Source organism: Neopsephotus bourkii, unplaced genomic scaffold (genome assembly GCF_033783945.1).
Source record: "Neopsephotus bourkii isolate Nb327-2 ecotype Australia unplaced genomic scaffold, CSIRO-AGI_Nbou_v1 NB_275, whole genome shotgun sequence".
Lineage (NCBI taxonomy): Eukaryota > Metazoa > Chordata > Aves > Psittaciformes > Psittacidae > Neopsephotus > Neopsephotus bourkii.
Window position 1 is genome coordinate 795,001 of NW_026900784.1, and position 13,179 is coordinate 808,179.

General features: G+C 39.2%; 1 protein-coding gene across 10 annotated transcripts in view; it reads left to right on the forward strand.

The window, feature by feature from the left end:
• The window catches only part of RUNX1T1 (RUNX1 partner transcriptional co-repressor 1), a 120,845-nt gene that overhangs the window by 78,164 nt on the left and 29,502 nt on the right, over positions 1–13,179 (forward strand). For all 10 annotated transcript variants that reach the window (XM_061346784.1, XM_061346777.1, XM_061346775.1 and 7 more), the window contains 4 exons: positions 2,608–2,789; positions 10,026–10,276; positions 11,566–11,651; positions 12,300–12,501. In XM_061346784.1, the coding sequence (XP_061202768.1) occupies positions 2,608–2,789; positions 10,026–10,276; positions 11,566–11,651; positions 12,300–12,501 (721 nt within the window). The remainder of the gene's footprint in view (positions 1–2,607; positions 2,790–10,025; positions 10,277–11,565; positions 11,652–12,299; positions 12,502–13,179) is intronic.

Genomic DNA, 13,179 nt, shown 5'->3' on the forward strand with positions numbered 1-13,179 from the left:
CTCATCTTTCTACCAGTTCTGGTTCAGAGGAAGATAAGATCATTCACCTGCAGAACCCTTCACTGGCTGGGAGCCTTTTTGTGCACATTTTCTATATTAATATCAAGCAGGATTTAGTCTATTAAATTTAAGTGGTACATAGTGTACATGTTCAGAACTGCCAACGCTCTGTTCTTCAATAAACGTGCTGTGCATATTTGTTGTAAGCATCAGTAGCAATATATGATTTGATGATGTTGAGTTACTCAGGTTGCCTGAGCAGAAATTTGTCACAGTTTTTTTAAAAATACATCTGTAAATAATTTATTAAAACTTGCAATTATAAAAACTATAAAGCCTAATTGTACTAATGAAGCTCTTTTAATTTAAATTATAATACTGAAATAGTTCTGTTGCTGAAGTTTCAAAGAAAGTAGGAACATCCAACAATGGAACATTATTAACTAATTACCTGGAGTGAGCATTGAAATGGTAAAACTGCCTTTTGGGGCTTCAGCTTCTTTTGCAGCTGCAGAGATAATGTTTTCTTTTCTTGTTAGAACAGGACATTTAAAAGTGGAAAACAGGTCTGGGTAAAAACCACTTTTTCCTCTTCCTATGTATGATTATGAAATTAATGGAGGAGGCTAAGACACTACCAATCCAAAACAAGAGCAGGGGCACATTCCAGACACTGAAGTGCAGCATTTTAGAGCTCTGTAAGCCAGTAATATCATGTTTGTTTGTTTGTAATCTGTGTTTTTCTAACCTAAATATATCTGGCTTCTGCTTGAAAACTGGTTTGTATCTTTCACATGTACAGATGTAGAAGTATGCCTACAGGCCCCAACAGTGATGAAAATGTGCTGTTTTTTAACTTTGTTACTCAGCTGCAAAGTGGGGACTTCACAGTTCTACCTCACAGGCATGCTGAGATGTGATGATACAACTTCCAGCTGTACACCACTACTAAAATTGTAGCTCTGATCCCGTTATTTCCCCAGAAACTTATTTGTAAATATAATTAAAGTTCTCCAATCTTTTTCTTCCATGAGGCAGTTCAAGTAGTTGAGTGTCTTGACTTAGATTCTGTGTGAGCTTTTAAAAAACAACAAAATTAAAACAAGTGAAAAACAATGCTCACGAAAGTACTCAACTTCTCCCTCTCTGTTATGCAGTAGCCATGGACAAAAATGTGACAGAACCAAAAGAAGGTATTTCTTTGGTACTTTCAGAAAATATTTGTGTTCTGTGGAGGTTTGGAAAGACTTCATGTTCCACAACCATCTGTCTTCCCATCCTAACATGAATAAGTGATAGCAGTTGCTGCTAGATTTTTTTTTCCTCTGTTGAAAGGTTCATATGTACTGTCCCTATTCTGAATTTTTTTATTGCATAGCAGATCCACTCCTATAGTAGAGCAGCAGGTGCTGGAACACTTGCCATTTGTATAATGGAAAGTAATTTACCAAGATTCTGTGCTCAAAACTTTCCAGAACATCTGGGGTTTTGTGCTTGGTTTCCTGCACATTAGTTTCAGAACTTTTTTGACTTAAGAAATATTTTCCTGTGGGAATTATTTCAAAATCAAAGGGGACCATTGGAGTTCTTTGTCTTATCTCTAGTTACTAAAGGTCATGAAATTTAATCCAGTACTTGAGGACCCTCAGGCACCAAGTCATTGTGCATTAGGCATGGAACAAGAGAGGTCAGGGCACATCCCCTTATGGCACAAGTGACTAGGTCAGAAATTACTAGACTGTCTTAATACTGATGTATGTGTGTGCTGTCAAGAAAGGAAGATGTTTCCTAGGATGTGCATCTGTCCACACCGAGATGAAGGACATACAGTTCCACCTTGGTCCCAGTCTAGCATGAAGCATGACTAAGTATGACCCTAGTAGATTAGCAAATTTTGCCACCCAGGAATCAATGAACGTTTTCAGTTCTCTGCGTCTGAGTCCTGGTACGCTCCAGCTCATGACCCAAGTCCCACTGGGGCCCTGAGAGGAAGGTTAGAAATACAAGCTACATCTTGCTAAGGGGAAGGTCATAGCCCTCCAGGTGATTAACTGAAGCTTGGAATGTGAGATTGTGTTGTAATCTGTATCTTAATGTGTAACTGCAAGTATAATGGGAAAACTGAGGGCAATCCCGTACACCCCAAGGCCCTTGAAGGACAGTGACTAAGGCAACTTACAGAGCCACAGATCCTATGGTTTCAAATTATTTCAAAGTATTAACTGCAGTCTGAATAGGAAACAAATATTGAAAGAGGTTTGTTCTTTGTTGAAAATTGCTGCTTCATATGAACTCAGGTTTTGGGTTGTAAGAAAGGGGATGAAATCTGCCAGGGCAGCACTTCTTACCTTTTTAAAGATGTAGAACTCAGACCTGGTTTTCTCGTAGCATTTATTTTCCATTTTCAGTAAACTCCTGTCCTTCCATGCATACTTACCATAGCCATGACCTGAGCCCGTAAAGAGGCTGCCTGCCTAACCACAAATTAACTGGAGGATGGTTGCAACAGGTTCATCTCAGTCTTTTCTTTGATTTCCTGTTTTTTTGATCCATCTCTGTTGAAACTGCCTGCAAGCTACGCTCTTAATGTGTGCCATGCTCTTCCAGGCCAATCTGCCCCTGCTGCAGCGGGAGCTGCTGCACTGTGCAAGGCTAGCCAAGCAGAACCCAGCCCAGTACCTCGCCCAGCATGAACAGCTGCTTCTGGATGCCAGCACCACCTCACCTGTTGACTCCTCAGAGCTGCTTCTCGATGTGAACGAAAACGGGAAGAGGCGAACTCCAGACAGGTGAGGCCCAACATGCCTTTCACACCCTACTCTTTGTGTAAGTGTGGATAGAATCAGAATTGGGTTGGAAGGGACCTTTCTTTAAAAGTCATCCTGTCCAACTTCCCTGCAGTAGGCAGGGACATCTTCAACTAGATTGGGTTGTCAGAGCCACATCCAACCTGCCTTGGATGTTTCCAGGGTTGGGGCATCCACCACCTCTCTAGGCAACCTGTGCCAGTGTTTCATCACCCTCGTTGTAAAAAATTTCTTCCTTATATCTAGTCTGAACCTGCCCTCTTTTGGTTTAAAACCATTATCCCTTGTCCTGTTGTATATGTACATTTATATACATGCATACATACTTATATATGTAATCACAGATCGTTTAGGTTGGAAAAGACCTTTAAGATCATTGATTCCAACTGTTAACCCATCACTGCCATGTCCCGTAGCCACATCTACACGTCTTTTAAATACCTTGAGATGGTGACACAACCACTTCCCTGGACAGCCTGTTAGTGAAGAAACCCTTTCAGTGAAGAAATGTACATGTACATATATATCTCTGGGTATATAAATGTAATATATGCACACACTGATTCAGGCAGCAAAATCACCTGAGGACACACTCTGGAGATATCCACACAGAAGCAATACTGGCCAACCAGCACACTACTATTTTATGCATAGTATTTCTGTGCAGCATAAAGTCCTGAGCAGCAGATCACTCCAGCTCCATACAAGTCCTTTGTATCTGAGGTTTTGTTGGGCTAAACGGTAAGCATGGGGAGAGTGGCTAGGCACTCTGTATTGGGAGGTACAAGGCAAGCTCCAGAGTGCATTCAGGGCTTTGACTCCTTCTGCTGTGCCATGTTTCCATGTCCACGTATCCAATATTGCATTTCTTCCAAACTGGAGAAATGTTCACTGAAATCTGTTTTTTTGTTCAGCTGAGATAGAGTCCATGCAGAAACAGGGCAAGCAAGCTGTGTGTGTTTGAAGCACAGTACCTTTAGGGATGTGGAACAGTTTTTCTTATTTGAAAGAAGTTCTTTGTTTAGTGTTAGAAGGGAATTACTCTGGTGGTTATTTATTTTTAACTGTCTTCCCATAACAGGGTTAGACATTAGGCTAGCATAAACATTTTACCTCTGGGAGGCCCAAATACTGTATTTTTCTTAGTTTAGTTTGCCATGGATTTTATAGTGTGGAAAATTTTTATAATGCTATTCTGCCAAATGCTGCTACCTCCCATGCCCAAGACATGGCGAGTATACTAGTTACCTTTTAAATGAAAATTGTGAGGATATGCAAAGTCAAGAAGGCTTGCAATTTTGCACAGCTGACATTTTTGTGTAGGGACAGGCCAAGCAGCACAAAATGCAAGGGAAACAAAAGTCTGAAAGCTCACAGTAAAACTTGGAAGGTTCTCATAAGCAGAAGTGAACAGTAAAAATTAAAGTAACATAGCAATCAGATAGATAAAAATGTGAAAATATTTGAAATCAGTTTGCTTTAGATTGTGTTCTGGGCTAATTATTAGGGACCAGCAAGAAAATTAACATACCAGCTTCCCATACTCTGCTTTCCATACCAGCAGATCAGCTCTTTTCTCTGTGCTCTTTTCACCATTTTTCCCTGACAACTAGATCAAACTGAATCAGCCATTGGTGTTAACACAAACCTGCTAACTGTATTCAAGAAAATGGTTAATTTTTAGACTTTTTCCATGTAGTCTCTTAACTGTGTGCAGAAACATTTCCAAAGCCGAAATCTAGTTCCCTGGGGCAGTTCTGCTGCATATCGTCAGTCCTTGCAGAATAGTGTACCTAAATGTCTATTAAAAGGCCTCTTAAAATTATCTTGTGCATCTTGTGAATAACTTAAATATTAGCATACTGTAGTCCAGTGTCAGTAGTCAGGTGCTTTTCCTACAAGTAGACAGAACACATTAAGTCATCACATAAGCCTTAAAATGTGAGGTCTTACTTGACAGAGATTACAGAGGCGAAGAGGGATATGCCTTCCTGACAGCCCTAGCTGGATTTTTTTGTGTTTATTATAGAGTGGTATTTCTTGCTTCTCCCATAAGGCCACAAAGGAAAACCGAGCAATTAAATATTTCCTTTGTTTTTTCTTCTGTAACATTCTGGGATAGCACTTCCCCACTGAGACCTGGTTTGACAGTGCTGAATTTCAGTTATTTTGTAGGAAGTATGGTGTCACCTATGGTGCCTTCAGTGCTGGTGGCATGGGGGAGGATGGGTGGTGCAGGTATAGAGTTGTATAAGAACTTAGTAATGAAAAGACCGCTTATTAGACTTGTATCAAAAAGGACATGGGAGTAGCCCATAAGAGGACTGGCAGATCAGAAGAATATTGGATTTTAAAGTCAGCCTTCATCTTTTAATCAAAACTGAGCCTTAGACCTAGAGAGATTTAACTCTGGTTTATGGATTTTGTCCTTGGTGTTTCTTTTGTTTTTTAGTTAAATGCATAGGTGCTCTTGAAACTTTGAAGTCTTTGCTTACGAGGAAGTGCTTTTGGCTTCACAACTGAAGTCTTTCTGGGGCTCCGTCCAGCGGAGGGAGTCTTCAGTTCTCCTCCCCTTTGGCTTCACAACTGAAGTTTAACTTCCAGTGTTGTGAGTAAGACCCTGTGTTTGAATTCCCAAGGTCCAGACATGGGGCTGTAATGCAGGGTGTCCCACTGGCCAACACCTTCTAAGGTGCCAGAGCTATCAGCCAGCAGCCTCTCTTGATTGCTGCTTGAAATCAGACTCCTTAGTTCTGGAGAAGAGGCATGTAAAAAAAAAAAAAAAAAAAAAAAAGGAAAAGCCAAAAAGAAACAACTTTATTTTTGGCTTGGGACATGTTTTGTTGTCATGAAAAACTGGGCTGCCCAGCTCACCAATTGGAATTGTACCTTGAGATTAAAAAGTAAGAGTTTTTTTCTGCAGTACCAAACAATTCTGTTTCTGGTTATTCATATCTACTTCTCCACTGACTATGATTAAAGCTATCCAGAAAAACATAAACCCCTGCATTAGTTTTGGTGGAACCAAGTTTGGTGGAGTTGTCTCTTGTACTCAGGAACATTTGTACAACAGATTTAGAAAAAAGACAAGATCCCATTGGAAAGATCCTTAAATTTACTGAATGGGAGTTTACATAGCTTTTAATTTGGATAATGTAAGTAAATCAACCACAGAAAATTGTCCTCAGAGTCAAAGCATGCCTAGACTGAGTATTGAAACCAAATACTTGTCTGCCTTTGTACTCATTACACTATTAATTATTTTAATTGTTTACAGAGGAACAGAAGGAAACATCTGGAAATATATATACCTTTTGTTATATAAGTAGTTTTCATATATGCTAATAAAAATACAGTGGAAGATAGGAGGCATGCTTTGCAAGGAGAGTTTGCTGTGACTTTGTTGCTAGAATATGAAGAGAAATTACTAAAAGGCAACATCTTTCCAGGGAAACTCAAGGCAGTTGGAATAATTCCTTTTTTTGAGATATGTCTCTCACTAAATTAAATTGTGGTGTCTTTTTCACTTCTCAAGGAATATGGTATATGCACACATACAGTGTATATAATGTGTATGTGATACAGGTATATCATATATAGACGTGTATGATACGTTTAGTATTTAGTAGAAATGTATATACACACATTCTTCCATATTTACATTTTTCTTTTGGGCACGGGTAACTGCATACCATTGATTCCAATAGAGGTGAAAATACAGTAAAGAATTAGGCAAAGTAAGTGGAACCTGTGTGTTGCACATAACCACATCCACCTTGTAATTTTTTGTCAAAGAAAATCGACATGCAGGAATTCTTTCTGCTTATAATTTCCACCCTTTTTTGCATATGTATTTTCTAATTCTGGTTATTTATCTACATATCCAAGTCTACTGTATGTGAGGTTTTATAGAGCAGTCTGACAGCAGAGCTTCGTGTTTTACTGAATGTTTTCTTGGTGCATATGGTCTGACACGGATGAGCAGCCACGGTGAGATTTTGGAGTCTATTAAACTAGCTCATTAAAAAGATCAATCTGTTTCTGTAATAACACTGGGAGCCATCAGTCACTGCAAGAGAGAAAAACTGACACCTGAGGAGACAACACATTTTGGTAATTTGTTCATGACATGTCATGAACAAAGTGTTCACTATATTTTGTTTACAACTTTTGGAGTTTACATTCTACTGTAGTAAAGCAAAAGAACTTGGACCAATGTGAGTTTTTGTTTGGTGAATGAATGCTTGGTTATAAATAACATGATTTAAAATACATTAACCACAAAAGACATTTTGCTAATTAGTCATCCCTTGAGCTTGCTGGAAAGGGCTGTATGTGTGTCATACCACAGTGACTCTACATTTATGACAGCTGCATATAAAGTGAATATATGACTGCAAAAAAATCTGTTAGAGTAGCTCTAATTTTGAGTGAGAAGAAAACAAAAATGGTCGTGAGTGTTCTGTGAGAAAGTACTGCTGTGCTTGCTGTACCCTTGACACCCCTGATAAGGAATTCGTGTTGAAGGTACTTGGACACAGAGACTGACTTTGGTAGTTCTGTTATGTGATTCTTCTTATTTGAAGAAGCTCCTCCACATCTCAGTAAGGTGAAAGATGCTCACAGCTCTTACAGCTATGCTGCTTGTAAGCCATGTGTATTTATGAGAAATTTTAAAATAATTTTCCTAATATGAACTGTTAGCAAGGAAAATTAATCTTTTCTATAACACAGTATTATAAACAAAATCAGTTTATCACTTCTTTCGTCATCAAAACTGTATTGGTAGGAGTACACTCTAAATCAAAGCATCTCACACAAATAACTTTCTCTCCTTGCAAGCTGACTGTGGTGTTAATTTGAAATTGAAAAGATCTGGCAGCTGTTACCCAACGTAACAGCAAAAAAACAAACAAAAAAGAATTTAATTCCAGTAAATGTGTTTTCAATGGTAATGTTGATTTTTTTGTTAGTTAAATTCAGGGTTCTAGACAAAAATGGATATGCTGATGTGTTGTCCAAGCTAATGCGTTGCATTCTAGTTAAGGTAATTAAATACAAAGCATTCCTAAGAAAACCACAGAAGTACCTGTACGGCAAGTTGCAAATATGTGCGTTTGTATGAAAAAAGATTATTTAAACATCATAACCTTAGAGCAGAAAAGGAAAACTGGATTCCTACTGGTCACTTTTTTTTGAGTTGCTTTTCCTACATTCAGTGATCAAAAAAAAAAATGTCAATAAAATTACTTAATTATTTTCTGACCACCACCACCACCATCCCCCATCCCCATTTTAGAGATCGTTCTAATTGTAATACTAAAGAACTCTGGCAAATGAATAGCTTGGCTTGTACATAAAGGAAAATCCGTTCTTTGCTTGCATAATATTTTGCAAGTGAAAGATCTGGACATTGAGCTTGAGTAGATATGTGCAAAGAAAACACCAGCAAAACTTGTCTTGGAGAGCCATCAAAAACATCACTAGCCATTGGGAGTTATTGCAAGCAGTTCCATTGTGTGTCATTAAAAATCTGTGATGGTCTTCAGGTTTTCCTGATTGGGAGTTTTCACAGCCATTCTACATTTGCTTTGGAGCAACGTACATACTTGAACAAAGTATGTCTTTTATGTCTCTGCCCAGAATTAGAACACCTGTCCTGCTTTGTTGGTGAAAGATTCTTCCATCTTTGCCAAGTTAAGGTATAAAAATATATATATATACCTGCAGCTTCTCTGGTATTAGTGATTGTGGTGAGATCCCTGAAAACTCTCTTTGTTTGTTCTGAAAACAGTACAACTCATCTTTTAGTTTCCTGACCGTAATTTCAAGATTTCCCTTTGATCCTTCTTCCCAGCGGACATTGGTAAAGATTTGGTTTTATCCTTCCTCTCATTGACATTCAAGGAGAACCTGTTGAGGGGCAACAATTAATACATGGAGTATCTCTCCACAAACAGTCCCTCAAGGCTGGTTGGTTTGTGGGGGAGGTTTTGTTGAAGGGCAGTTGGTTTTAACAGCAGGCAAACAAGAAAATTGGCTCAAATTTACCTTCCTGTCAAAGTGACAAAAAATGGTGTTATTACTAGGAAGGTGTATTATGTCTTCTGTAAATCATGGAGGAGAAAGTTCTCTTCAAAATAGGCTAGATTATATCAGCATTTAATAAAGGTTTTTTAGGGAGGGATGCAACCTCAACATTTTGAAATATTTATATCTGATAACTTTTATGTTAAAAGTAATATTTTGTAGGTTTAGTTTATTCCAGTGATAAACCCTCCATACTTTATTGAAATGAAGCTTCCCTAAAGAGTTGTGAACGTTTTGAAGTAACTCTAACCTATCATTTTTTATTTTAATGGAAAATTAGTTCAGTGTGAGGCCCAGGTTCTCAGGCAAAGGTGCAGAGTAGAGACTTTTGAAATAGCTGATTTTGAATTGTACTAACAAGTAGCAATAGTGTAAAAAACTGCCCCTCTCCCTGATAACTATTCAAAGTTGCCTGAGCATTAAACCCCTGTCTGAGAGTAATGGAGTGGGAAATCTTGAATGTTATTGAGGACTTGAGTCCACATATTCCTGCAAAATTGATGACAGTCACAACACCTTTGACTGAAATAACCCAGATGGTACAAAAATCTCTGAAGAAAGCATTTCTCATTATCTACAGTCATTCTCACCAAAGTCTTGGTGTGACACAGATCTTTATGGGAGCTCATCCTGGCATTGCATATAGCTGAGCTTCAGCACACTGAAACTACCTTAAGACCGTATGCTATCCTGTTGAAAAAAAACCTCCTACCTTCTTTAACTGCAAATTACCCCTAATTACTATATGCTATAGGACTACTGAAAGTAGAGATTTCTCGGCCTCTAGCTTCATATTTCAGTTGTTTCATCTCTTCAATTATGTGTGTATCCATCCCATCAGCTGGTGATTTCAGTGAAGGTTGCTCGCCTTCCAGCCCAGCTCTTCAAGCCACTTCACTGGAAGGCTCACATTGCTAGTATTTCTCACATTACACAGATAGTTAGAGAAGGTATGTCCTGTGTATACTTTGAATGAGCAGCAGTATGGAATGTTCTGCAGCACACACACATGAAGCAAAGTGAAAGAACAAGCTTTAGTTCCTGAAGCTGCATATGTAGGTAGGGGTGCATGTTCCTGAGCAGCTCTGCTCATGAAGTGAATTAACATTCCTTTGCTTTGTTTTTCAGAACCAAAGAAAATGGCTTTGACAGAGAGCCTTTGCACTCAGAGCATCCAAGCAAGCGGCCCTGCACTATTAGCCCAGGCCAGCGGTACAGTCCAAATAATGGCTTATCTTATCAGCCCAATGGTCTGCCTCATCCCACCCCACCTCCACCTCAGCATTATCGTTTGGATGATATGGCCATTGCCCACCACTACAGGGACTCATACAGACACCCCAACCACAGGGACCTCAGGGACAGAAACAGACCTATGGGTAAGGCATGTTGATTTTCTGCATTGGGGTTTTTTTAGGTTTCTTTTTTCCTTGCAGTCTTATTCTGTATTGTGGACAGAGCTTTTTTTTATTTTTTTTTTATTTCTGGTTAAATAATACCTGCCATTCAGATGTAGCCTTTATAGCTGTTTGTCCATCTAGCTGCTTCTAATGGCCTTATTTCAAACTTATGTTTGTAAAAGTAGGTTGAATTGTGTCTTTGCTACACTCTAGAGCAAGACAGAAGGAAGAGGAACTCTACTTTCACAGATGCATAGATGACATGGACACTCAGGTGTCTGACAGGCAAGGATAGGTAGAGCCTTTTACTTTTCTTCTAACGCCAGATTTGTGACAATAATAACATTGATGTAACTTGATTTCAGCTTAGATTAGAGGAAGGTTACTAGCCTTTAGAGAGTGTTTTGTGTGTGACATATCAAGAGTGCCGTGCAACATGGGGGTGTCTGCAGGGGATGCAAACGGCAGAAGCACCACCTACACAGCAACACATTTTGGTTTAATGGGATGTCTGATGCTCTTGCGTTTGCCTGGCTTGCTTAGCATCTGCACTTACTATTCTTCTTGGTTTTAAACAAATCTTCAATATAAGAAGAACATTTACAAATATTCAGCATCTGTATACAGGAGGCTAAACAAAGAACAAGTGTCGGTTCCTCTTGAGTGTTGATAATAAATACTGGCTTGGTTGTATCATCTTGTCAGCTGTTCTGATATATGTGCTACATTTTAACCACATGTTGTTTTAAACATCTGTGAAGGGATGAACCCTTAATGATGCTCTCTTGACATGGTAGTAATTACTGCATTTAGTGAAATAACACTGAGTTTGTACTAATATCTTTCAACTCTAAAGAGCAGCTAATATTCAGTATGCCGAGTTACTAAATAATTGTCTTGCTGACTTCTTCAAGTAATGCAAGTGAAAATTTATATACTGTATTTTATGCTACGTATATGTTAAAATAATATATAATCAAAAAGGCATATGTCCATTCCTGAAAGGTCATCTTGCAACCTACAGAACCTGCAGAATTGAACACATTAAATTGAGTAAAACAGTAGCGTCTTGTGTTGGGATAAGTGCTAAAAAAGAACTTAGAGCAAAGTTTTTAAGCATCCATTTATTTTTGTGGTGGCATTCCTGGTGCTAGACTGGGTAATATGTGATATGTTTGCCTTATAGGCTCTTTTTTCTTTTTTTTTTTTTTTTTTTTCCTCCCTAGAGGATTCCAACATTGTAAACATGATTTGCTCCTTTTTGGCAGGGTTGCATGGCACACGTCAAGAAGAAATGATTGATCACAGGCTAACAGACAGAGAATGGGCGGAAGAGTGGAAACACCTTGACCATGTAAGGGCTGAATATACTTTTATGCATAATCATCTGAAATGACCACTTCTAAGAAAGGATTTATTTATTTTTTCTTTTAAAACAAATCTGAATTCCAGTGTGTGTTTTGAAAGCATTGCTGATTAGATCAGAGGTCTCACTGTTCCCCATTAGGTAGCTCATACCAGGCCTTGCTGTTAAGTGCTTCCTGCAGTATCCTAATTATTACAGGCTGCCAAATAGGGAATGAATTCTGCTCTATAAACCCTGGATCTGGGGCACATCGGATTTGTTCTTCGAATTTATTAGTTCTGGCATGACTTTTGGACCGATCTCCTGGCCTCTCTGGAGCCATGTGACACTAGTGGTGGGACTACAGTCTGTTTAGTTTTTTTCTCCCTGTCTGTGCCCTTTCCCTCAGAAATCCCTACCCTCAGAAATCCCTACCTGTACAGTTTAGGATCACCATGAAAGGATTGCCATTCTTAAAACAAGACTGAAATTTTTCAGCTGTATTTGAGATAACAGGGGGAGACACCTACATTAAAGCCCAGGCACTCAGCACGTTAGTTTTCTGTATTTCTCTGTCAATTTATAAATAAAGTATTCTTATTCTTTTTTTTTTTTTTTTTGTGTGTGTTTATCTGCTCCATCCACTGCTGCGAGTAGCTGTTAAACTGTATAATGGACATGGTGGAAAAAACTAGGCGATCTCTCACTGTACTACGGCGATGTCAAGAAGCAGATCGTGAGGAGCTCAATTACTGGATACGGCGGTACAGTGATGCAGAAGATTTAAAAAAAAGTGGTAACAGCAGCAGTAGTCATTCCAGACAGCAGAGTCCAGTGAATCCAGATCCAGTTACATTAGGTACAGTATCCTCATTAAAGTTGTTTACTGGTCCTCTTTCACCTCAGCTAAGTGCTAGGTGAAGTTCATATTGGTTCTTCTGATTCTTCTTGCAAGATAGCCGTAAAGACGTCCTCTCTGCTGACTACTGAATGAATTGGAACTGGTATGCTCTAATAGTCACATTTATATGTGGAATAGCTTGGGGGTTAGATGATGCTTGGTAGGTTGCTTTCTATTCAGCAATGTCTGAGAGTGGTGGGGTGGGAGGACAAGCTATCACACAGGGATGGCAGAGCAGCAAGATGTGCACTGACCCTCTGTTCCTCCTATCTCCCTCCCTTGCCTGCTTGATTAAGGAAAATCTGTAGGTCCTTCTGGATTCTTAACCCTGCAAAACAAAGGGCTTTCATCTTCTCGAAGTAGGTGACTTGGAATTTGTCTAAGGAAATGAAGGGAGGTATAAAGATATGGGGGCTTCTTAGCTGTACTTGGCACTTCTGGGCTGTACTTGGTTTCCATGTAAGAAAGAAACAATTATCTGGAATGCCCACATGATCCTCCTAGGTCTGTGTCCACCACTGTAGCTCATGCATGTGTGTCTCAGCTAGTTCGGGTACTGCTCGCTGTGTAGTAACACTGAGCCACTCAAAGCTCAGCTGGAGCTGCAAAGCCCAATTACAAGGAGCAGACCAAGCA